This window comes from Pelmatolapia mariae, linkage group LG10_11 (assembly GCF_036321145.2).
Source record: "Pelmatolapia mariae isolate MD_Pm_ZW linkage group LG10_11, Pm_UMD_F_2, whole genome shotgun sequence".
Lineage (NCBI taxonomy): Eukaryota > Metazoa > Chordata > Actinopteri > Cichliformes > Cichlidae > Pelmatolapia > Pelmatolapia mariae.
In genome coordinates this window covers 44610496-44637522 of record NC_086236.1, presented here as the reverse complement: position 1 = coordinate 44637522, position 27027 = coordinate 44610496, and the positions used below count along the sequence as shown (strand labels likewise).

Here is a 27027-nt window from a genome sequence, read left to right as displayed (position 1 = left end):
AACAGCCTGTAACACATGTTAAAGAAAGGTAGACAAAGCTTTCTCAAAAGCTTCACAGACAAAGTAGAGCATCTTTTTTGAAATGTCAGTTTTGGAATAATGTGCAATTGCAGGTTTGGGTACTTAAACACTGATTTATGCTAGAACATAATATTTATTGTTGTGTGCATTTTAGTTACTCATGAAAGGTATCATTTATGCACAGCTGAACAGCAGGTCAATTGTGAACCGAAACACTGATTATAAGTTGTCTATGTGGAAGCGCTGGCCATGAGAGTCTTTGATGAGTTCCTTAATCTTTGTATGTCCGACATATTTTGCATATTTGAAAGCTTGGTGAGTATAATAGTAATGATGTCCATAATGTGAATAGACTATACTACTTATGAGGGGTAATTTAAACAAAAATCGTTTTGTATGAACTAATGAAACTATTAATTTCCAGTTGTTGCATACTAATCTGTTTCATTGAATTATTTTAGTTTTGTGAGGGGAAAACGGGAGAGTGGAGGGCTGGCTGTGGTTTATTCTTTAACGAATTTAGTAGTTCATAGGCTTAGCTAATACCCATTTTTATGTGTGTATATATATATATGTGTGTGTGTGTGTGTGTAACCATATTTTAATACCTGCATAACAAAACTATTGTTATGGTAAGTATAACGCTTTTATTGTGAAAAAAGACAAACCGGAAGTGCGCTAGGCAGGTTGTAATCACGAGTACGGAACTGTTTATATTGCGGTATTTGTGTATTTGGCATGTCCTTAAAACTGGACGAAGTCCTGTCACGTCAACAAAACCAAAGACTTTGAATTGACTCGAAGGGTTTGTGCTTTTATGGAGAAGCGAGTTTTGCGCTCATTGTTACTGTGAAATGTTTAAACCGCTGTAACGTTTCTCTCCTTCTCTATTCGTCTGTGTTGCAATACTTTTTTGTATATCGTGTTTGGTTTTTAAAAACGAATGAAGCTGCCTGTGTTAATATGATAATTTAACAATTGTGGTGTCGAGCTACATTTACTAAGAAATAAAGTATAATTGTAATGTCCTAAAGTGAAAGTAAAACTATAACTGGGGATAGCGTAACGTTTCCAATAAAGCGCCATTCACGTATAGTGTAGTACTGTAAAATAATAGGTAGCGTAGCTTTTCTTGCTTAAGGCTTAATTTCGAATATCTAAAAAATATATGCAAAAAGCATACAAAAATACATGGCTTAACATATTGAAAAAAAGGAGTAGGAATAAGCATAAACTTATTTAATACCAACCTTTCTCCACTGTTTTGTAATTATCACTTTACTTCCTGTTTATGTCCTTTCCTATCATAATTCCTTGTTTAAAATTTGCCGCATATATTTGGTTTTATAAACCCAGTAACATACCAAAAAGAGGTATTTACACATATACATCATCTTGGGGACGAATGTCATGGTAATTGGTTAAAAAAAACAAGAAATGGGTGCACAAGTATTAAATTATTTTGGATTTTCTCTAATCCACATGGGGCCAAAAAGTATACATACAGGTTTAGTTAAATGTCCTTTAGCAAGTCACACCTTGGTAGTCTTTTGGTAATCATGAACAAGCTTCTGGCTTGGTTATTTGGAAATTCTTGTTGACAGAATTTGTAGATTTAATTTAAATTGGTTGGTTTCCTTGTATTGTATTGTACTTGGCTTTTAAGAATAATCTAAACATTTTCAGTAAGGTTGAGGATTTGAGAAGGCCATTCCAGAAGCTTAATGTTAGCATACTTTATCCATTTCAAAACCAGTTTTGATATGTGTTTGGGATCATTGTCCTGTTGGAACATGCAATTGTTTCAAAAGTTTCAATTGTCTAGCTGTTGATATGTGGTGAAGTTAAAGAATTTGGAGGTAGTCCTCCTTCATTATTGTATCCAATTTGTGCAGTTAACCAGTATCACTGGCAGCAAACAGCCCAGAGTATGACGCTACAACCACCGTGCTTCACAGTTAGTAAAGTGTTCTTAGGTCATTGTTGCCAAACAGCTCAATCTTTGTCTCGTCTGACCATAAAACTTTTCTCCAGAAGGAATTTGGCTTGTCCATGTGGGCAACTGCAAATTTCAGTTGAGCTTGAAGATGTTGATTTTGGAGCATTTTTCTTAGTTGGTACCCTCTCGGTCCATGGCAATGTAAAACCTTACTTCACAGTCATGCTGGTAGGCTATATTTATGGTAGGCTTGAGCTTTGGTGGTTCTTTAGTTGTTCCTGAACATCCTAACCAATTTCCTCTTATCTGAGGCAGAAAACAGTTTGTCTCTTCTTCGAGACCTTAGCAAAGTGATGACACATGCAAATAACTTGTAGTTATGTATAATTGTTTAAACTGATGATCTTGAATCCCTACCTGTCCTAACTTGTACAGTTCTCCTTCTTAAACTTTCATGGAGGTTTGTTGGACTTTCCCATTGCTTTCATCTGGAATTCAGTGAATGCAGTCAAACAAATCATTTCTATTGTTGCAAAGAGAAAGTAAAATTTGAAGTCAATCATGATAACTAATGAGAAGTTAATAGGCCTTGGCCCGGTCAAGTTAAAGTACACTGTAGAGCCTGTATATTTGTTTTTGACCCTGTGTGGATGAGAGAAAATCCAAAATAAATTCAATCAAATTCTTGCGCAATCATTGCACTATGAAAAAAGCACAGTTGAAAAAAAAACTTAAAAGCCAAAAACTACGATTAATTTATGCCTGCTTTTTATACACCAACTGCCTATAGATATGCAAACACATGCATATACATTTACATATACACACTCGCGTATCAAAAATAGAAAATACCTGCTGTAGTGCAAAGTAAGTGTCTTTGTGAATTGCCTGTTTGAATCATATCTGCTAGATTATCTGTGTTTTCTCGTCCCTAGCAGGAGTGGTGCATGTTTGCTTTTTAGTTCGTACTAAGATGAGAGGATACTTGGAGTGTGTGTGAGGTTTAAGGAGGATTTAGTAGCAATTTAACATCAACTGACAAGAACACACTGATATTTTCTTTTCACAGATGACTTGGAAGGGGACACTATGTATCCTCCTCTCCCTCAATGTGTTTCTCAACCTATCCTCTTTCTGTGATGGTCATCCCCACTCTGCACGAACTATAAATTCAGGATCTGCTGTCAGAGTCTTATCCAATGATACTGCAAAGAGAGGTAACCCAAACTCTGAGAGAGTAAGGCCTTTATTAAAACAATCTATAATTAATGCTAATAAATGCCTTCTGTACCAACACATTTTTTCCAGTTACTTTGGATCCTTTGACCAGTTTAATGTTGGGATTTATGTACTGAGTTACAATGACAACAGTGTACCTGAACTAACTGGTGGAACTGACACAGTCTTTGCAAGCCTTTACAGTGTTTTGATATGTTCTTGTTGTGTGTCTCTGCATGATCCCAGCTGGGGTTGCAGCTGAGGTAGCAGGCTATGCTGATGTGGCCAAACAGATCATTGACCTGGCTGTGTTCGGTGCTGCCCAGAACCGCTCTTACAGACGGCTCGCAGACTTTACTGACACTATAGGAAACCGTGTCAGTGGCTCAAACAACTTGGAGATGGCTATTAAATACATGTACAATGCCATGGTGCAGGATGGGTTGGATGTACACCTGGGTAAGTTTTACACTTTTTATCCAACATGTGTTTCAGAACGTACGGGAACTCTAGCTGATTTCTGGTGAACATAAACATAGTTTAATTGTCTTATCTAGAGCCAGTAAAAATCCCACACTGGGTACGGGGGAAGGAGAGTGCAGAGATGACTGCTCCTCGAGCCAAGACTCTGGCTATACTGGGATTGGGTAGCAGCGTAGGAACACCCCCTGAAGGTAAAGACCATAGTCGTATAAAACAGCTTTCATTTCATCTGTTTCTGCTTTACTGCTCACTGATTGATTGTTATTCCTGTAGGTATTGAGGCAGAGGTGTTGGTAGTTCAGTCTTTTGAGGAACTGAAGCGTCGAGCCAGTGAGGCCGCAGGAAGGATTGTGGTTTTTAACCAGCCATATGTTAGCTATGGAGAGACAGTGGCATACCGTGCTTATGGTGCCTCTGAGGCAGCCAAAGTAGGAGCTGTGGCTACACTCATTCGATCAGTCACTCCATTCTCTATTAACAGGTATATCTATCTTCTCCAAGTGTCCAGCTATCTGACTGTCTAGAAATGTTGTAGTGTCACTTTATCACTGGTGTATTACATACATCTCTGTCTTTATCACTTCCTGTGTAGTCCCCACACAGGCTGGCAGGACTACCAAGATGGAGTGAAGCGCATCCCCACAGCCTGCATCACTGTGGAGGATGCTGAGCTGATGTGGCGTATGGCACAAAGAGGTCAGAAAATGGTGGTCAAACTCACCATGGGAGCCAAGACCCTTCCTGATGCTGACTCTTTCAACACAGTGGCTGAGATAAAAGGCTGGCAGCACCCTGAGCAGGTAGCTTTCACTCACTCATAACATAGATATGCATGTTTGACAAATTTATCTCATCTATTATTTGTCTAGTTTCCACTTTGATATTACAGTAAATCCGTTTTGTCGGATGTTACACATAAACCACAAGGAAATCAGATGTCCCAATAATCCTTTTTCTAATCTCCTTCTTAGTTATTTCGATCTTTATCTTAGCTCGGTGGAGAAGGAAATAATAGTGTGGGTTGTTTTTGCTGACTGAAGATATTCCGACAGCCCTTAACTCTGCCTGTATTTTGTGTTTGCTTATGTGATTTAATCTTTCCAGGAACCAGTATAAAGTAGGCTTTCATGAGAACACTGCATTATTTAAACAATACAATAACCACCCCCAACCTGTCACAGCAGATATCCTCCACTGGTTGTGCCAAAGGTTTCTTCCTGTTAAAAGGGAGTTTTTCCTTCCCACTGTAACAAGTGCTTGCTCATAGGGGGTTGTTTTTGTAATATTGTGGGGTCTTTATCTTACAATATAAACCACCTTGAGGTGACTGCTGTTGTACTTTGGCACTTTGTAAAGAAAATTGAATAAAATTAGTCTGTTATATTTTCTTGGATGGGTTTTTAAGAGATATTCTGGTAAGTATAAGTGATTATTTTCTTTTCTCTTCTCATTTGCCTCGTAAGCCAATTATAACATTTTGACCATAAAAAAATAAAATTTATAGTTGATCAGTTCAACTCAGCTAAATGTAACCAAGCTTTTTACTACGCCCAGTATTTTTTTAAGGTAATATAATGCATAAAACTGCAAACTGCAACCAGTCAGTTTTTCATGAAGCATATCAGTTGTGATATAAATATCATATTATTCCAGTATGGATTATATGTAAGGTTGTTACTTCACAAAGGGAAAGCAAACTCACAGTTTTAAGTAGCAAACCTTTTCAATATCAGACTGTCAAGAACAGAATGAGATGACAAACTATGGCCTGCTTTAACTCTAAGCCTAAGAGCGGACTAAATTACTACATACTGAACTGCAGAGTATACCTTTTCAGTTCACTGCAGGTGCTTTGTATTTATGACACATCTAACAGGTAGAACCTGATGAATAGATTATGTGCTCCTGCAGAAACCTCAGTGTATGCAAATACAGTTTTTAGAGGAGATATTTTTAGAGTCCCCTGGAAATACTACCCAAGGTTTCTGGGCTTTAGTGCTAAATGGGCTTAGAGGCATGCTCAGCGCCATGTACATGATGTATTTAAATATATTTGAGTTTGTGTTACAATGCCTCACCTAGAAGCTGAGTTGTAACATAACCATAAATCTCCAAGAAAGATTACTAAATAGGAAACAAAGAATTTGTTTACAACTATCTTACAATATTAAATTAAGTAGAAAAAGGAAAGCAAATAGACACCAGGGGTTCTAGAGCCAAAGCAAGTAAAATCCCCCATTCTTATTAGAATAAGAAGAAACCCTGAGCTATGTGTTGAAGCAAAAATACAATACCCAAGTGCTCTGGCTGGCCACAAAACAGGAGAACAGTTGTGTACATAAAATGACAGCAAACCCTTACCAAACTTCCACTAACATACAGATGGGTTTCCTTAAACACAGAGCAACAGAGCATGACAGGTCCCACAGGCTTGCCACAGTTCAACTCCAAAGATCACTTTAAGTTACACTGAACAGCACAGCTCCAGCAACCACACATCTTAGAGCCCAGTGGCCAAACAGTGAGGAGCGCTGGCTGCTGGAGCCGTATAGGCAGTTACTTAAATGAGCAAAATGCTGCTGAGCTGTGGCAATCGTGTATGTGTGTGTGTGTGTGGGAGACCTGGAACTGGATAGGGAGAGAGCAGCTCTCTTTCACCAAGAGGCCAAAAGGTCAGAGAACATAACAGTTTGCAGTTAAAACGAAAGGGACAGATTTATCTTGGCGTAATGGAAGTAACTGTTTGGAGTTTGTACATTCACACAAGGCAGCTCATGTTGGGTTAAACCAACATGTCCTAAATAGCTGAGCGGGTATGTAAATTATAGTAGCAGTTATTTGCAAAGACAAGTGATGAAAGGTGTGTGGAACAAACATGCAGGGAAATTGGGGGGGGGGGGGGGGGGGGGTATCGTGTTCAATTTGACTACACTGAATTTTGCATCTCAGTTTATCACGCTCTGTGTGAAATTTCCATAGTGGCATCTGATAACCCTGGTGTATACTGTATATTTGTAGAGGTTGCCTGGTATGCGGATGTTACTGTTGTTGTTAAGGAAGTGTGTGTTTAATATCTGCTTTGTTGGCAGATGAAGGTATATGATGGTATACGATGTTTGTTCTTGAAAATTTCCCACTAATGTGGGATATATGAACTATATCTGTGTAAACTTTGACTCCCTCACAAATGCAAGCCTCCCCCCTTTAACAGTTTAAAAAGTTCACATCCTAAATGCAAAGTCCAAGGTAAAATCCGTCATGACTCTTGAACCAGAGCGCTGATGTAAGCTTTTACTATTCTGATATAGGAACCAGCATTTGGAGCTTTATTATAGAAAGGGAAATGAAACACATGACATGGCTGACATCATCTCTGGCCCTGTGACTTTGTGCTCTTGCAGTAGCAGTTATCGTGGCTGACGTATTGTGTGTGTATGTGCGTTTGTGTGTGTGTGTGTGTGTGTGTGTAAGTTCATTAGAAGATGTACATTTGGGGCTGAATGAGTCATTCCCACAGTTAAGTTTGTCACAGACTTTTTCCACCCACTCCAACTTCTACATCTTTCTTCTTCCTTCTTTTTAGTTTGAAGTTTTAAAAAAGTTTTAAGCTTTCAAATATTAAATGTGGTATGAATGATTTCTGAACTGACTGTAAATGTTAGCCTCTCTTTGTTGGGGAAAACATGCTTGGATATTACATACACCACAATGAATCATTAAAAAAAATACATTTGTGGTCTCTTATAATTTACACTTTTAACCAAAGCACATTCTGCGGTCTCTGCTATGGCCACAATGTACAATCAGGCTTTAAACAGACTCATAGCAAAACTAACCAAGTGGCTGAGTGTATATAAATATAATATCAAGTTAACAGGGGCAGGATTATTTTTCTGAGTGTAACCAATGTAAGAATTACAGTACAATAGAAAAATAAATCCACATTTTGAGGTTTCATTTTATATACAAATGTCCTGATGTTTCAGTGCTATTGGTGACCCAAATCTGTGTGTTTATAAGAATGGTTTAAATGCAGAGACGACTTGACTGCAAAATCCCTCATGGGATTTGTAACCTGGGATGAACTGGCTGTATATGATTCTGTTAATGTGAAACCATGCCTAGCTGCTGTACTGGCCTCTTTACTAATGTAATGTATTTGCAAATACTTGAGAACTACAGCGTGGGAATCTGAAGGGTTTATTATGCTGTAATGGAATGGGCCCACTTGCCTCCTTGGATGGGAGCATCACTGTTGTAGTGAGTCACTTGATGGGAGTGATCCCCTTCTAGGATGACAGTGCTCACATAAATGAGGAGTTTGTGTGAAACAGTAAATATATCTGTTCTCACAGCATAGTGGTCAAACACTTTTCTAATATACTTATTCTAATATACTTATACCAACAACATCATGACATATTACACAGTGTGAAGTAGTGTGTGAAAAAGTAAGAGTACTCCATGATTCAGTAGCTTGTAGAACTATGTTTAGCAGTGATATATGAAGTAAATATTCAAATATTTATCACAGCTCTGTTGAGCCAACCATTCCTTTAATGTTAACTAGCAATGACTTAATGAATTTCTTCAGAAATAAAATTTCAACCATTAGAGAAAACATTACTCATAATCATCTCACAAATGTAACATTATGTACAGCTACTTTCAGTATCATTGATAATTATTTAGTCTTTTTCTGCAATTGATCTTTCTGAGTTAACTTCAGTAATTACTTCCTCCAAAACATCAATGTGCCTTTTAGACCCAATTTCTACAAGACTGCTCAAAGAAGTCCTACCATTAATTAATGCTTCAATCTTAAATATAATAAACCTATCTCTAATAATTGGCTATGTACCACAGGCCTTCAATCTGGCAGTAGTTAAACCTTTACTTAAAAAGCCATTTCTTGACCCAGCGGTCTTAGCTAATTACAGGCCAATCTCCAACCTTCCTTTCATTTCAAAAGTTCTTGAAAGAGTAATTGTCAAACAGCTAACAGATCATCTGCAGAGGAATGGCTTGTTTGGAGAGTTTCAGTCAGGTTTCAGGGCTCATCACAGCACAGAAACAAATTTAGTGAAGGTTAAAAATGATCTTCTTATGGCCTCTGACAGTGGACTCATCTCTGTGCTTGTCCTGCTAGACCTCAGTGCAGCGTTCAATACCGTTTACCATAATATTCTATTAGAACGATTAGAGCACGCTGTAGGTATTACAGGTACTGCGCTGCAGTGGTTTGTATCATATCTATCTAATAGACTCCAATTTGTTCATGTAAATGGAGAGTCCGCTTCACACACTAAGGTTAATTATGGAGTTCCACAGGGTTCAGTTCTAAGACCATTTCTGTTTACATTATACATGCTTCCTTTAGGCAGTATCATCAGAAGGCGTAGCATACATTTTCACTGCTATGGAGATGACACCCAACGTTATCTATCCATTAAGCCAGACCTCCAGTAACACTGTGAGGAACCTTGGAGTGATTTTTGACCAGGATACGTCCTTCAATGCACATATTAAACAAATATGTAGGACTGCTTATTCTATTTGTGCAATGTCTCTAAAATTAGAAATATCCTGTCTCACAGTGACACTGAAAAACTAGTTAATGCATTTATTACTTCTAGGCTGGACTACTGTAATTCATTATTATCAGGGTGTCCTAAAAACTCCCTGAGAAGCCTTCAGCTAATACAAAATGCTCAAGCAAGATTACTGACAGGGACAAGAAAGAGAGAGCATATTTCTCCTATACTGGCTTCCCTTCATTGGCCTCCTGTTAAATCCAGAATTGAATTCAAAATCCTTGTCTTGAATAATCAGTCCCAATGACCTTATAGTATCACCATATCACCCCATTAGAGCTCTTCGCTGGGGACTGGGGGCTTACTTGTTGTTCCTAGAGTACAGTATTTAAACATAGAATGGGAGGCAGAGCCTTGAGCTTTCAGGCCCCTCTTCTGTGGAACCAGCTTAAAATTTGGATTCGGGAAACAGACACTATCTCTACTCTTAAGATCAGGCTTAAAACTTCCCTTTTTGTTAAAGCATATAGTTAGGGCTGGATCAGGTGACCCTGAATCCTCCCTTAGTTATGCTGCAATAGGTGTAGGCTGCTGGGGGATTCCCAGTACTTCTTTTTCAATCACCTTTCTCACTCACTATGTGTTAATAGACCTCTCTCCATTGATTGCATTGCTATTAATCTCTGGCTCTCTTCCACAGTATGTCTTTTATCCTGTCTTCCTTCTCTCTCCCCAACTGGTCGCTGCAGATGGCCGCCCCTGAGCCTGGTTCTGCTTACTTGCCTGCTTACTTCCTGTTAAAAGGGAGTTTTTCCTTCCCACTGTTGCCAAAGTGCCTGCTCATAAGAGGTCATTTGTATTGTTTGGTTTTTCTCTGTGTGTTGTTGTAGGGCCTACCTAACAATATAAAGTGCCTCGAGGTGACTGTTGTTGTGGATTGGCGCTGTATAAATAAAATAGAATGGAATTGAATTAAATATTTCATGTATGACTTTATCAGTCTTTCACATAACGAGGAATTTAACCCCTCCTGGAACCTCTTCCAAAAACAAGTCATACTTGTTTAATCTTCTAATTGTACTGCCACTAACTTTAATATTTAACAGACTAACTGAGGCCTTTAGAGGCTGTGGCTTTCTGTTTTTTGTGCAGGTTTTTATTTTGAGCACTGCATGATCTGACCTTGGGATGAATTTGCTGGGATATATATGCATAGTATTTTTCACTGTATACCGTTTTTGGGAAATGGCCTCATAGCCTTTCCCAGATTGATAGACAGCAGTGGTTTCTTCTCTCAGACATTGCTGATATCTTTACTCTGTAACATTGTTTTATACCGGTGCTCACACTTGCTGATGAGAAATTAATAAAGTGCATTTGATTAGCAGCAGCTGGCTGCTACTTAAACTCTTGGAAAGAGTAAAGGTGTACTTAATTTTTCACACACTGCTGCTTCACCTAGCCTGAATCTTTTCTACATGAAAACTTATGAATTAAAAGAGAGTGGAACTTCTCACTATTTATGCATCATTCACAAATAGTGACGTTACCAGTAATAATAAAGGTAAACTCCTTACACTTTTCCTTTGTTAAGTAGATACTGTAATTTAGACTCCCCAGTTTAAACTTGCTTTGGAGAAAAAAATTAAATTACTGCAAAGCATTCTGTGAGAAACATCTGTATCTGGAAATAATCACATTCCAATGTTATAGTTTAGACATCTCAGTCTGGAATCAAATGGGCGACTAACCAACACATTGGCATATATTACCATTTCAGTTACATAAGAAAGCAAACACTGTGAAAAAAAACACATTGGTTTTTACGGGAATGTGCAGACTCTGGGTCATTGCACGGACAGGGCTAGATCAGGTCAGAAAATGTTTTGCAACCTTGAACAACGGCTCATCTACATCCCACTGACAGGAATCTTGGAAATTACAGATACAGATAACACTGAACCATGTGCTCTCGTCTTTTTCTTCCTTTTTTTTTTTTTCTTTTTTCTAAATGAATCTCACTTTTCCTACTGATACGAACCATTTTTATTGTTAAAAAAGAATCAAATTAACTGGACTTTTAACTATTTGTGTCGACATTAATAAAAGGTCAACAGGATATGGGCAGCACTGTATGCCTATCTGTTTCCTCAGATTTGCTCCTCTGTTTCTTGTTTACACATTTTCTCTTTATCTGTACAATCTCGTACTGTAGGTTGTCTTACTGAGCGGACATTTGGACAGCTGGGATGTGGGCCAGGGTGCCATGGATGACGGAGGCGGAGCCATGATTTCCTGGGAGGCCCTGTCACTCATCAAAGACCTTGGTAATATACAGAGAAATACTTACAGTAAATCATAGATAAACTTCAGCAATAATAACATGTGCATATTGTAGAATGCAATAAAAGCTCAAGTTCATTAGTTTTGCTTAAATGTTAATCAGAAAAAGGAGATGGCAAACGTAACTATTCATGTTATTAATCTAAAACATTTTACGTTCGATTAGCAGAGCATACTCTGTTTATTTTTATTTATTTGATTCACAAAAGTTACAATAAAATCTAATAATTCTATTAGATAAAGTGAATGTGTTCATTAAAAAGAGAGAGGAAACAATCAGTATGTGCAGACACAGAAAGCAGAATAACCAGCAGTGGCGATACTGAGACCAATTTAAAAAAAAGATCATTAAGTGGAGCTAAAGTTTCCAGTTCTAAACACAGGGACAAAATGAAAAACAAATCCTCTGACTGTAAACAGTAATTTCACCCCAGTGTTTGCAGAGGAACAAAATACACACAACTACAGCAGCAAGCAGACCTGCATATAAAGTACAGTATTTTTGTGGACAATTTACTTGAATGAGCCTTGGACAAGGACTGGCTCATCAAACAAAGACTACAAAGACCTTTTATTCAACAAAAAAAAAGAAAAGAAAAATTTCATTATTAATATTTGGAGCCATTATCCTCCTCTTTCTATACTGTGTATGTGTCTTCATCTCTTTGTAGGTCTGCGTCCAAGGAGAACTTTGCGAACAGTGCTGTGGACAGCCGAGGAGCAGGGTGGAGTCGGAGCACAGCAATACTTTAATCTACACAAGGTACTGTCTGCTGTTACCGTGCCAATCAGTAGAAAACAAGCACGAAGCCAATGTTATTCCAGCTGCCAAAAAGCAGGAAGGGTCACAACTGTGAAAAGGCAGTTTAAAAAGGCACTTCCACCAAACTGAGGGGACTTGGCTAGCTCCCATGTTTTTCCCTGTGCAAAGGATCTAAATAAGAATCTGGAGTCTTACAATTTCCTTCTTTGGAGTTGTTGCTGCACACCAGGCCCTGACCTGTAATATACTGCATTTTAAAAACCAGAAACACCAGTGTACCATAACTGCCCGTGGGACTGGTCCAGTTCTTACATTTGATGTATAATTACGTTTTAAATTGCCTAAATTAGTTAAGGCAGCTGCTCAAGGTACTTATAGTGGCTGGCTGAGTGTGTATGCTTTGTTTGCGAGTACTTTGGTTCGGTTTGCTTTCTTTCACCTTTTATCTCTGCTCATGACATGTTCCCCCTTTTTGCGTCCTCTCTGCACACAGGTAAACATGTCCAACTTTGACCTTGTCATGGAGTCCGACTTGGGGACATTCACCCCCATTGGCCTGCAATTTACAGGCAGTGATGCAGCACAAAAGGTGATAATCAAACCCAACTATTTAAAAAAAAATAGTTGTATTAGATTGTGAATTCTGCTGCACACAGATTTTGCAAACTGACATGAAAATAGCATCTTGTCCAGTAAATGTACTTGTTTTTTCATTAAAGTCTGTAAAGGTTCCATATATTTACATGTAAAAAGGAAGTAGTAGGAACCACACCATCTTTCATGTTAATGTGGAACCAAAACATCTGTACGTTGTCACTGAATGTTCCAGTAGTGCTCAAATCTAGAAATTACAATCATAATATTGTCATAATAGTTATATAAAGATAATTTCCTGTGTCTTTTTCCATCTCGACAGGTGATGGAAGAAGTGGTCAAACTTTTGGCTCCCATTAATACAACCAAACTTGAGGCCCACGGTGAAGGGACAGACATCTCACCATGGATGCAGGCAGGAGTTCCAGGTCAGTCTAATCAATATGCCTGTCTGCAACTAAATGGCATAACTAAATGTTTATTTTAAAGGGGAACCAACAAAATTTATTAAACAATTTTTAAAAAGGGCAACAAGACAGTCAGTATACAAGCTCCACAGAGTGTTTGTATAGGGACATTGGAGTTTGCATTTTCTCTCTGTGCCTGCATGGGTTCTCTCCATCTTCCTTCCAATTAACCTAGCATGCGTGTTTTTTTAATTGATTGTTCAAAATTGGTCATAGTTGTAAATGTCAGCATGAATAGCTGTCTGTCTCTGAGTGTTAACCCCATGACAGCTGGGATAGGCTCCATTCCATTTAGTAGATAAAACTACTAAAAAAATGTCCAAAGCCACATCACTAATGAGCACAAAGTTAAAAAGGAAGTAACACATCCTACTTTTAGTGGTGGGAATTTTAATGATCTCTCTTCGGCGGAAAGTGCTGAGCACAAAGAATCACATCCTCACCGATGGTCTATGAACAGATTCTAGTTAATACAATCTGGCTCCACTTCCATAAAGCCAGTTGGGTATTGTATCTAGAATGACTTCAAACTATGAAGCAACACTTCAAGACGTCTAAATTATGGATATTAAAGTTAAAGTTGTAACAGTCCTGTTACTGCTAATACAGTATAGAGTTGAAATAAAGTGTAATAAATATAGATTAATCAAATCAATTGTCTGAAATTGTTTAGTGTTATATTTAAAAAAACATACAGACCTCTTCCACTTCCTTTTCAACTGTATCTCAGTTTAAATCTCTAACTGCGAGTACAAAAATCTAATCAGCCAGTCGCATGGCTGCAATTGAGTGCATTTAGGCACGTAGACATGATCAAGACAACCTGCTGAAGTACAAACTGAGCATTAGAATGAGGAAAGAAGGTGACTTCAATTGGGGCATGGTTGTGGATGGTAGACAGGCTATTTCAGAAACTGCTGATCTGATGGCTCTGATCTCTGAACTCACAGCACATTGAACCTTGAAGCAGATGAGCCTCAGCAGCAAAAGACCACACCGTACAATAAGCAAACAGGTTCCAGTTCACACAGGTTCACCAAAATTGGAAACTTTCATTGTTGATTCTTGATTTTTGCTACGATATTAAGATGGTAGGATCAAAATTTGGGGTAAACATGAAAGCATGGATCCATCCTGCCTTGTGTCAACAGTTCAAGCTGCTGGTGGTGTAATGGTCTGGGAGATATTTTCTTGGCAGACTTTGGGCCACCTAGTACCAACTGAGCATCGTCTAAATACCACAGCCTACCTGAGTATTGTTGCTGACGATGTTCATCCCTTCATTACCATAGTGTACCCATCTTCCAGTAGGATAACACACATGCCTAAAAGCTCAAATCATCTCAGTTACATTTTTGAATTGGCTATTCTGTGTTGCATGTTATGAAAAAACAATGAACCCTTGAAAAGGTTTTACCTAATATCGAAAGCCTGTTTCTGTCTTGTTGTTACTTTAGAAATTTGTCGAACTATTTTCTACTCTTTTCTTCTACACATGTGTTACTGTTTGTTGAAGATGGATTGTAACATATAGAAAGACACTGGCCCTCATGTATTAACAGTATAAATACATTTTTGGCACAAGCAATTTATCAATCTTTTCATAACTGAATTTGTAGTTTAGAAACAGTTTTAGTGCGTGCGCTTTGCATTACCACCAACCATTACCTCAATAATTTTGGGCTAGAGAGAAAATTCAAATGGTTACTGAAAGATGAGAATTACTTTTTTTTTTTTTATTTTAAAGCCAAACTTCAAAAATAAGTCATTAGGCCTGTATAAATTTTGGTCGAGAAAGGAGAATATGTTCCTTTTTTGTGAACTTTTGGGAGTCGATAATGAAAAACAGGAACTTACTGTCATTTAATTGTTCTGTTTCTTACTTTCGTGTAGTATGAATGGCAATGGGAAAGTCTTTATCCATTAGAAAAGCTGTAAAACTTATAAAAAAAAAACAGTTAAAAGTCTAAAATTGATCCCTTTCTTCTCATTTTCCAAAGCAGTACAGTGGGCCAGTTTTTGGCAGGCAATTTCTGGCACCCAGGTCTTATGTTTGACACCCCTGGTATAGACTTAAACCATTTAATTTAATCATATTCCACTACCTCGTATCTCAAAAATGATTTCTGTCATGCTGGCTGTCACCACTTGCATTCTAATTTCTTGGCACTATCCCACCGATGCTGGAGAATTGGTTCTTGTTTTTGTTTACAGCAGTGAGTTTGTTATCTGAGGCTGACACATCTTGCGCTCTTTGTCCTCCACAAGTTTTCATCTTTTCCTTGTAGTCCATTTACTTGAGCAACAGTGACAATCTCAGGGGATGTGATAGAGAGGATAGTGCAAACATTTTTGGTATTTGACCTTTAGAGTTTACTTACTGGAAATCACATGTCATTAGTCAATATTAATAGTAGTTGGGTTACTTAGAGTCCTCTAGATTTGAAGTTCTCCTATTTGCAGACAGTGGACTGCTGTAAGTAAGGGGAATAACTTGAGCACAAGTAAGGTCACGTTAACTTTAGAGACTCTGAGATTCATTCATAGGATTCGATGTAGGATTTTGCAGTTACAAAATCAAGTGAGAAGGAAAAAAGTAACATACATACACACAAATACAAAAAATCTAAGCTAAGTGGAGAAGAATTTACTTTTATTACAACAGATCTATTAAAACAGTATGTGTTTTTATAATTTCCACCAAAAAAAAGAAATATAAGCACCTCTACACATCATATTGCAACCTATATAACAGGAGCTGTCATACGATGACAAAGGCTCCTGACAGCTGAGCAGTCAACAGCTAAATCAGTTTTCATGCAGACCTGCACGGTACCATTTTTTTACAAGTTGGAAACCAAGTGCTTCAAATGAACCAGTGTGCCAAGCAGTAAATACAACAATCTCCATCAAGCTGTAGTCTACCTCAGTTTTTCAGGATTTTGAGAGTAGGCATTGGTTAGTTTCTCTTAGTGGTTTTGTAAACGTTAAAATGAGGCGTTTTGTAGAAGTGAAACATTGCAGTCACAAAGACACCATGGAATAATGTGTGAAAGACGACTTAAAACCTCATTAAACATGTGGTGCAGAAACACCCCTTCTTTGATGTAATGAAGAGACAGAGATTTAGCTGCCTCAATTACAGTTAATTGGAGTTTTATATTGTTAACGGTTTGTGAGTGGCTCACGCCCTGCTTCAGGACACTCTGTGCTTTAAGAATACGTTCTCTTTTCTGGTGATTGTAGGATATGAAAACATGCACTGCTTTTTGTAGTAGAAAACCATTATAAGTGTCAACTGTTAACATCTTGAAGCAGCAGCTGATTGCTAGAGTTATCCACAGAAAAGATCATTTCTGTGCACATTATTCATAACTGAGGGCCAATTTCTTGCCTTTCACCTGAGAATTGATTTTGTAGTACGTAGTGTTGGCGTGTTATTCATTAACTCCTCTCTATGAAAAGGCATCTAAAAAAGACCGTCCTCATTCACGCTAAATCTTCTTTACAAACCGCCTTCGACGAAGGCACATTTTTAAGGGTCCTCCTCCTCCTCGGTTTTGAGGCTGAGTCGAGGACTCTTAGATGATTGCTTTACTAATGTTGGTTGTATGAACACCATGGGGCTGTCCAAGGAAAAGGTGACGGTGCAAACACCACAATCTGTGCTGGGAACTTGTGCCTGGGTAGCTTAAGTGCAAATTCAAGGAACAAGTAATCCTGACAGGATCCTCCACATATATGCCATTATAGTGGAAGCAAAAAAGGATTTTTTTTGCATGACTTGATCATCTGAAGGGCCACAGACCTGTACTGCGGAGGGAAATCTGCCGGGTTTTCATTGACAGCTGTGTGTGCTGACTGATCTTCTTTCTGGGGCAGCAGTCTGGGAAGCTACAGACAGACATTTTTTAAACAAAAAAAGATTCATGGCCCCAAATTTCTAATATTTATTTAACAAAAGAAAATTCTAGCATTTAATTTTAATGAAATTAAGCTCATTCATTAATGTCTGACTAACTAACTGGGCTTTCGGCATAAAAAGATTTGCAAAATCAAACATGTTTAGCTATCTGCTGTCCACATTGTGATATTAGCATAGAGTTTGTACAGTGCTCTGCTGGGAGAGCCACAGACATGGATCATGCTGGCACTCTGAGGGAATGCAATATTGCATGTTTATTTGAAGTATAACCTTTGTAAGGAATGTGGCTCTTAAATGATTATTTTGTGCCCAAATTGCAATCAATTTTAAGCAGTTCAAGCTTGACCTGTGAAATCTGTACATGCAGTTTTATGTCCCGGTGACCACTAAAATTAAATTTGTCACTATCTTCCTATTCATTTAATCAGCACTTCAGCTGCCCAAATAACTGCCCAGAAGCACAGAAAGTGGCTGCCAAGTGACAGGACTTGCTTTCAGCACTTTTCTAGGTTTACTGAATCGTAACGTAAATTAGCAGAGATGTCAATGCCAGCACTCCACCGCTAGTGAATAAAGCTGAAATTAAGTGCCATGAAATAATGCGCAAAAGTATAGACAAAAAAATTTTAATCTAATGATAAAAGACCTTTTTTTTTATTTCATAGTAATTTGTCTCTGTCAGGCTTCACCTTGCAGACACTTCAGGAGTTCTTAAATAACGTGAGAGTTGGCATCACACTTCAGATACCAGCAGGGTTGTTTTTTTGTTTTGTTTTTTAAAGTTTTTATACATGAGATCTTTTTATCTTCAAAGACGTTGGTCCTCCTTTCCTCCTCTTGCTTTTTCTGCAGATGGCAAAATCATCTGTAGATCGTGACCTTCACACAGTTTTAACCCTAATTCTGTTAAGAATTTTCTCATTTACTACCTACTTCAATCTTCAAATCTTTTTAGTGTGCATTTTATGTGCAAATTTTACTTCCAAAGATGGTAAGGTTCAGTGCCAACATTATAACTTCAAAACTTGCTGCACTGGCTGTTTGCTTGCTTTCAAAGTGCCTCAGACGTTGGTTAATCTTTCCTCTTTCTGTTCTCCTATTGCATATCATGTGGTTAGTTAGTACACTACATAGACATAAGTACTGGGCCACGTAAATGTACACAACATGTTCAGACATGGAAAACCATAACATGAAGTGCCCAGTGTACACTTTTTGTGCTGATGCTAATGCCAGAGGAAGTTTGCAACTCTGCAGTTATTGATCCTTTTAAGGTGACCCATATGGAAAAGATATATATAAATCTTATAAAGTGTGTATCTGTCTTGTGTGAAACTTGTATGAAAAGCATACAAGAGTGAAAACAGATATAAGATCCCTTGAAAAATTATATAAATGAAACTTGTATGTTTTGGATACTTACTAAAACAATATATGAAAGTAATGAGAAAGTGGCCACTTTCATGAGTAAATCATGTAAGCCTTATATAATTCACTATATGAAGTAGGCCACATCTTATGCAAGTTTTTTATAAGTTTTTTCTATTTCTTTTCCATATGGGGAAGTTGATGTGGTTCCTAAACACGTGCACTTTGCAACAATATCACTAACAGCATGGAGTAGGTAGGAGGTAATATATTTCATACACTGAGAAGTTGCAGCAGTTTCATCCTGTTAGAGCACCACACTCAAATACAATGAGCTCTTTAAAGCAAACCTGTTCACTCACAAATGTCTGTAAAGGCAGGCTGCATGGCTAGGTGCTTGATTTTATACACCTGTGACAATGGGACTGAAAATACTTGAATGCAGAGATTAAGCGATTGTGTGGCCCAATACTTTTCTCCATTTAGTGTTAAGTTAGCCAATCACCTGCCAAGTTGTTTTTTTACAAATAAACGGTAAATGAACTGGTGCTTATAAACTCTTAACTCCACATTCAATTCACTTTTTACTGAAAGCTTCATTCACTCAATCATACACACATTGAACCTCCAACCTTCTAATTAGTAGATGACTCATGCTACCTCCTGAGCTACAGCTGCCGATTGTTTAATTGGACAACTTCATAGAGAGTTTGAGCATTACTAGAAACATTCGGGGCCAAGTCCTTGAATGATGACACCACATAGGAGTTTAAATCAAATCACTGAGATGTGGCTGAAGTGCAGGTTTTCAGCTTAAATTCAAAGGTTTTAACAAAAGTGTTTCATTAAAAGTTTAGGATTTGCACTTATTTTTAGAGGCTGGATGGAAATCGGGCTTATCTGATCTGGCATTTTGAAAATACACAGTGAGAGCAGATATGTATAGATTTCCCCGGTAACTGCTTCTTAGTCAAAGGGTGCTTTCCAAAAGTACCTCCTATCTCCTTTGCCTCTTTTCCTCAAGGAAAACGTCATTGTACTTAATCAAGGGCAAAAGGGTGGATAGGAGAACTGATAAGGAGTTTAAAAAAGAGAAGAGCAGTGTGCTGAGAATTCGAACATACACTAGTCTCCTAACAATGTAATGCCAGATATCTGCTGTGTTGAAACTACAATGATCAGAAGATGGACTAAAAAATACACACCTTACTTTGCCATGTGTAAACCCTGCTGTTTTATGTAGGCCATATAAATGAGAACAGCCTGTGAAAAATCTCTCTTCAGTACAAAGGTTGGAATTTTAAAGAAAAGGGAACATTAAGGTTGGAAATACTAACGCCTGTACCTTTGACATTAAAAAACTGTTGGATTTTCTAAAGCGCCAGCTAATTAGTCCTTAGTGTGTTAAATTAATGTGTGAATGCTGCAATACGCTATTAAAAATAAGAAGCGATGCACACTTTTACACATTTTCAGTTTGTAATGATGCAGGATTCTTCTGGATTAGTCTTGCTCTGCACCTGAGTCCTAAAGCTCAGCGATTTCTATGAAAGAGTTATTTCTTATATCAAAAGCATACTGATTTCCATTCAGCGTCCTCTCATTTATCTGAACCGCCTCACTGTTTTCAAAGAGAAACACGCATATCCATCCATCACTTATCCCAGCTCACCTGAAGTATACATTGATTTATGATAATCCTAACAGCAATTGCTAATGCAAACTAATTATAGAGAACCCTAAACACACTTTGATCAGTTAAAATATCTCATAATCTTTAGAGAGCTTATATAAATCTGTTTTTCATGCAAGGCAACATTTGAACAAGTAGGTTTTATTACAGCAGTGGGATGTTCAGAGTTCAGCTGTTCAACAGGCTGTTGTTTAAAAACCAAATATATCAGCAGGTCATGGAATGAAATGGAAAATACATTTATGAATGAACATTTACATGATCCGCACCACTTTTTTTATTATGTCGGTTGTTTTCGTGAATGGTCTGTAGAGGAGAGCGGTTCGATCCAAATAGTATCGATACCAACGCTGGTATTGATATCTGATTGATCATAGTGTGACAGGATCGATGCTTTGATTCTATCCTCTAAGTTCAGTATGTAGCCCAGTGGTCATTAAATGTGTTCAGAATTTGCAAATTGATGATGATTCATCTCATAGAGCATGTCACACTTCTCTCCACTCTCTAAGCTACCTTTATAGTATAAGAGTACTGGCAATACTGGCCCTGTATTTACTTGGTACCAATACAGAGACTGATACCAAAATTTCCAGTATCAAACAGCACTACTGGTCGGATGGGCCATCACAATAAATTACAGGACAGCATTTTCTCCTCTCCTTTCACAAAGGATGGTCACAGTGTATCCTGTGCTAAAGTAGCAAATAAAGGAAGCACTAGAAGCAAAGGAAACCGGTCCATGTATTTGGGACACACCCAAAATCAGCACTTCAGATCTTCAAAATTGACATCACTGTTTCCATTCACCTGCTGTTTTTTGAGGGCCATGAGTAACTCATTTATCACGTGTTAGGGTTAAATGAGATGTTCTTTTTGATTGGGAAGACGTGACTGATGGATATCTGCACTGCATATCTACTCCAGTTATTCAATGTTGAAACCATCAACCATCATCAAGCATCAGAGTTGGGTGAACATTATAATAAGTGTTAGTGGGAAATGCCTGCAGGATTATTGCCTTATATTGGGTTCTACTTTTAATTTGGTAGATCGAGCGGATGGTTAAATTAAAGCAATACGCATTTTTAAATGGGCTCATTTGCAGGTTTATATTTTATTACAGTGCTCTACTGCTGCTACACAAGCAGCTCTGCACTGTAACAACAGGTTCCTTTTTTAAAATATAACAGAGCGCACTCACTCCTGACTCTCCAGACTTTCCCAATAAAGTGGAACTGACTCGTCTTTCAGGACTAACCGCCGCGAAAATCCAGCATTGAACCGGTTCAGGAAGCAACTCTCGGTAAAATGAATGAGCACAATACGCGGTTGGGGTTGTACTGCTGAGGAATAGTAGTGAAAATGAATTTAACCACTGCTCCTTCACTTCGTCTTCCTTTGGCAGTGTATACAAAAGGAGTTTACGTTCACACTGAAGAAAATAATGCCTCCTCGATGTGACTGACACCGCTAACCAAAACCAAACTGCTCCTGGGTTCTTCTGTTTGTTTCTGGGCAGATTTCAGTTTTTTACACTGCCATCTACAGTACCGTATTATGTAGTGCAGGTTCTGTTTACTGCAGTTTATTATAGTTCGATGAAGTTGATTTAAAAAAAAAAAATCAATACATTAAAAAAACAAAACAGTTTAGTTGTTTATTAGGATATGTGTTACATTCTCGGACTTTTCACACCTTATTTCAATTTGTATGCATTTCACACTTTGTATTCATCGAGTTTCAGTTATGTTACAGTTTGCTTAGCATTCCTAAACTTTCCCATATAAATGTATATTTTTCTATTCATCAATCAATTCTTTTCCTGTTATCCTTATCAGAATCGAATGGCTGGAGCCTATCCCAGCTACCATAGGGGGAGAGGCAGGGTGCACCCTGGACAGGTCACCAATCTGACACAGGATTATATTTTTTCCATTATATCTTACATTTTAACCTTAAAGTGATGTTTAAGCAGAACATTCTGCTAATTTTGGATAAATGTGGGGCCACACTGTTTGCACATCAGTGTTAAAGGGAACTTACGTGCCTGTGAGTGACTGGTCAGCATTACTAGCAGTGGAAATTTTTTAATAATCTGGATGGAAGCTAAAAGATTTATTTAGGGAATGGGTGGAGATTTTAAGACTTTAACATTATAAAGAATAACTCTAGTACAAGCAGGGTCATCTTGGCCTTTAAATGGTTTTAGAAAATAGTAGTCTGCGGTTCCTTCAATGAATACAAGTGTATAAAAAGCAGAATAACAATTACTACACCTTATAAAAGAAAAGAAGAACAGCAAATAGTCACCATAACAGAACTTTGTTTTGTTACAACAAATCTGTTAAACCTATGTGTGTGTTTTTAGCTGATAAAGTAACCCTCGCATTACATACAGACTCATATACAATACAACATTAACAATACTAATGTACACTACTAACTTACCCCTCATTTCTTTATATTTTGCTTGAAAAATGGGAAATTGATGCAGTGATTTGATGAGGCAAGCACAAACATACATGGAAATATACTATATAAGGCAAAAACAGAGTTTGTAAAATTCTAACAAGTTTAAATATATATTTGGTTTGACAACCTGAACTCTTCAGTAGTCTTCAGGAATAGTTCTCCATGGTTCTTAAAGAACATTCAAAGCTCTTCTTTGGATGTTGACTGCCTTTTTGTCAGTTCTCCCATCATCTCTGTCAAGATGATCCCACGCTGCTTCAATATTGTTGAGGTCTGGGGTCTGGGGAGGCCAATCCATGACTGATTCATTGTCATACCAAAAAAATGACCCGCTGCCACTCAGAGATTTTCAAGATGGTATTGCATAGTGATTGCACTTTTCTACATTCATAATTCCATCAATTATGATAAGATCTCCAACACCACTGGCTGAAATTCAGTCCCAAACCATGAGAGACTCCACCGTGTTTTGCTGTAAACACTCACTGTTGTACCTCTCTGCTGACCTCAAATTGATGATGATTTGAACAAAACTTTAAAATTTGAATTCATCACTCCATCAGACCCTGTTCCTCTGTTCTTGTCCAGTTCTTATGTAAACTAAATTACACAGTTCTTGTGTAATTTAGCATACCTCAGCCTTTTCTCCCTGTTTCTCTTCCTTAGAAATGGCTTCTTGACAGCCATTCTTCCACTGAGACCATTTCTGATGAGGCTTCTACATCTGCTGATAGTTTTTTTCTTTTTTCTTTTTAGGCCTGCCACATCTTCTTTTGTAAACGCTTGTAAATCATGTCAAAACATGCCAAGTTTTCAGCTATTAGCTCAGAAAATCCTTTGTTAACTGAATGTCACTTACTAAATATAGGTTTAGTATGATTTCTAGGTCACAAACTAAAGCTTTGAGTACACAGTAAATACAAAATTATAATACATAAACATAAGCAAAGCATTTTCAATAGCTTAGACAAGAAGTCGATATAAAATTAGAATGTAAACTGAGGCTAAGAGCAGATTTTTTTCCTTTGGTGGTTTTTGTTAGTTTCAAATTACAAGGACACAAATTACAAATTACAGCTGTGACCAGTCATAAAGCGAAATATTCTAAAGGAATAAATCAGACACAATGACGATGCTTCTTTACAGCTGCGAAACTCTGAGTCCAGAGCTGTTTCCAAAGCTGAAGTTTCAGATTTTCCAGCATGTTTTGTTACGTTCTTTGTGCATCATTCTGTCCCTGTGTCATCCAGGTGCCAGCCTCCACGTGGCAGACAGCCGTTACTTTTGGTTCCACCACAGTGAAGGCGACACCATGAGCGTCCAGGACCCTCGAGACATGGACCTCTGCTCGGCATTGTGGGCCGTGGTTGCTTATGTCGTGGCAGACCTGCAGGAAATGCTGCCCAGATAGCACGACCTGCTGTGAACTGTACATCTTTACATAAAGCAAAACTCTTGTTAAATTATATTTCTAAAAAGGACTTGATCCAAAGTCCATTCAGATGAAAAACTGACATTCTGTTCAAAATGATTTCTTTGTTTTTGTTTCAAGACAAACTGCCACCTTTGCTATACCATCTACAAAATGCCTTGTGTAGATTAGTTAGTGACACAAACTGATCAGCCGTCTTCTGATACAACATACATCCTCTTTTTTGCACGACAGTATAACCATCGATAAAAGCTTAACAGCTATTTCATTTTTGCACAAATCCACTCCTCCGAGTTTGTGTTTTTTCCATCTGACCACATGCAGCTTTCTGCACCATCTTTATACTTATCAACCATACTGTGTTTGTGTGCTGTAAGAGAAATTATTTCCTTTATTGTTACTAAAACTGAATCTGAAGCAGAGGGTAGAGCAACCATGGCAGTTTGTCTTGAAACAACTGTAATATCCACATGACTTTTTTTTTTCCATGAAAAAAGTTTTTCAACTCGAAATTTTAACTTTATTCTCAAAATGATCTATACATTTTTTTCTTAATGTGGCCCTAATACTCCTTCGTATCAAAGAGAGGCTTATACATAATGATTTTTAACACAGAAGAGTATATTATGTTATGAATGAGGAGAAATTATTTTTTAATGAATATGGTTTTAAATTTAGGGTTATTGTAGACAAGAAGGGATAAAATATAGATCTGAGTACTGTAACGTTATGTGCAATAGGAGGTTTTTTTTAAGATGTGTGAAATTAAAGAAATGGATTACAAAGTTGGGGAACTCATGCTGCATTTGTAATGTTGGCTTAGAGTCCACCAAAGCAATAATACCCAATGATAAGCCCCTGAAGAAGAAGAGGGGTGCTGAGATCTTGTCCTGTCCTGAGTCCACGTCTTTCTCTGTTTCTAGTCTTCTTTAAGGAACCTTTAAAAGCTGTAGGGTTTTCAATTTAAGAAAAAAATCGTTTGTGGTTAATTTTTCCAGTGCCAGTTTCAGTTTAAGTAACAGCTGACATCGTTAAAAGTATTGATTGTACTACACATGAACACCCATCTTCTCTTTAGCTGCAATTCTTTCTTTTAATGTTGTTTCTGTGAAGAAAGGGGAAGGTAAAATGACACCAGAGCAAACCACACTACATATCTAGTTCACAGAAAGAAGAAGAAAAAAGCAGAATAGACGAGCAGGAGCAGATATGATGGTGAGAAGTTAAAAAAAAAGATCACACATGGGAGGAGAGGAAGTAAAGATTATTAATCACTTTGTGCGTGTTATGTAGACCATCACAGCGGCTACAACAAACACACAGCTGGGATCTCTTACCCCATGCACTGACAAGTCAGCACTTCCAGTGGGTGAAGTCAAGGTTAGTCAGCCAGCCCATACAGATAAACTCAGCGTGTGTGTTGAAACACAGAAATTATCAGCTTTGTGTCGGTGTCTGGTGAGATCTTCATGTGTCAGTAACACTGACTCACATTCAGACAGTTGTGGTAATGAAGGAACACAGTCTGCATCTGTGGGTGTTTTGCATGCTGGAGTTAAACATATGTGCCACTGACGTGTCCTATTTTTAAAAAAAAAAAAATGCACCCATTATTATCAGAAAGCACAGTGCTTTCTGAATTTATTTTATCCTACTTAGCTGAATTTCAGTATCCTCAAATATTCATCCCGAATGGACGCCATTATTCCATGATGTAGCGAGCAGTGTCGCTTTATTTTACTTACCACTGAATCGGCTAGCTGCAGTATTGCAAGGAAAATGCCAAAGGCTTTCTCAATTGCTTGTGACCTCTTATTCACAAGGTGTTACCACAGCAGATAGCTCCACTGATATTTAATGCTGAATACCCTTCCTGGCACAATCCCAAAGGGTTTTGTGTCTCCTCCCAGGATCAGATCCGGTCAAAAGTATCCAAGATCAAACTGATGGTTCATTTGTTAAGCAAATCTGTAAACCACTACACTGTGCTTAACACGTGTCTTTTTTTGTCCAAACATGAAACATATTCATTTCCTATCTGGAGTAATCCGATAGTCTGAATCAACCAGAAGACATCAGGCAGGCTAGTGAATCAAAACAATCAATTTCAAATGTAATCTGTTTACTTTGGAGAACCAGACTTATTAAAGCATGCTCGGTTTATGTACAGTTGTGGTCAGACGTTTACATCCACTCATCATGGGGATGAATGTTATGGTAATTTGAGGCTTTTCTTTATTTCTTTGAACTGTTCTTTTTCTATGGTGGAATGACTGTAGTGCATACATCTTTAATGACTTTAAAAAAAACAGTTTGAAACTATTTTGGATTTTCTCTAACCCACACAGAGTCAAAAGTACAGATACAGGCTCACATTTATTTCTACACTGACTTAAATCTTTTAATAAGTGGTGCTACAACTTGTTTTTTTTTTTTGCTTTTTAGCCTTTGTGACAGGAGAAAGACATGCAGTAAATGGCCAGATTTCAACCAGCCCTCTGTACTAGCCGTAGCAGCATATGGGTTCCCTGATTAATCCAGTGAGCTAAACCAGCACCCTACAACAACCTTTGACTTGACATGGCCAAAGCCTATTAACTTCTCATTAGTGCTCATGCTTGACCACAACTTGTGGTTTGCCTTTGCCACTATAAAAGGGATTTGATCAACAGCACTCACTGGATTGGCCAATACTGGGAAAGTCCAAGGAACTAAGGGAATCTCTAAGAAGAATTATAGATTTTCACAAGTTGGGAAAGTCTCTTGGAGCCA

The 27027-nt window shown here is 37.9% G+C and overlaps 1 protein-coding gene across 1 annotated transcript; it reads left to right on the top strand.

The window, feature by feature from the left end:
• Positions 1 to 719: 719 nt before the first annotated feature.
• Positions 720 to 25264, top strand: LOC134636361 (carboxypeptidase Q-like). Its single transcript, XM_063486317.1, has 11 exons — positions 720 to 826; positions 3030 to 3177; positions 3425 to 3637; positions 3736 to 3852; positions 3935 to 4142; positions 4254 to 4461; positions 11411 to 11522; positions 12210 to 12301; positions 12795 to 12890; positions 13218 to 13323; positions 24074 to 25264. The coding sequence occupies exons 2-11, from the start codon at positions 3030 to 3032 to the stop codon at positions 24232 to 24234; spliced, it is 1461 nt and encodes a 486-aa protein (XP_063342387.1). The 5' UTR covers positions 720 to 826; the 3' UTR covers positions 24235 to 25264.
• The last annotated feature ends 1763 nt before the right edge of the window (positions 25265 to 27027 follow it).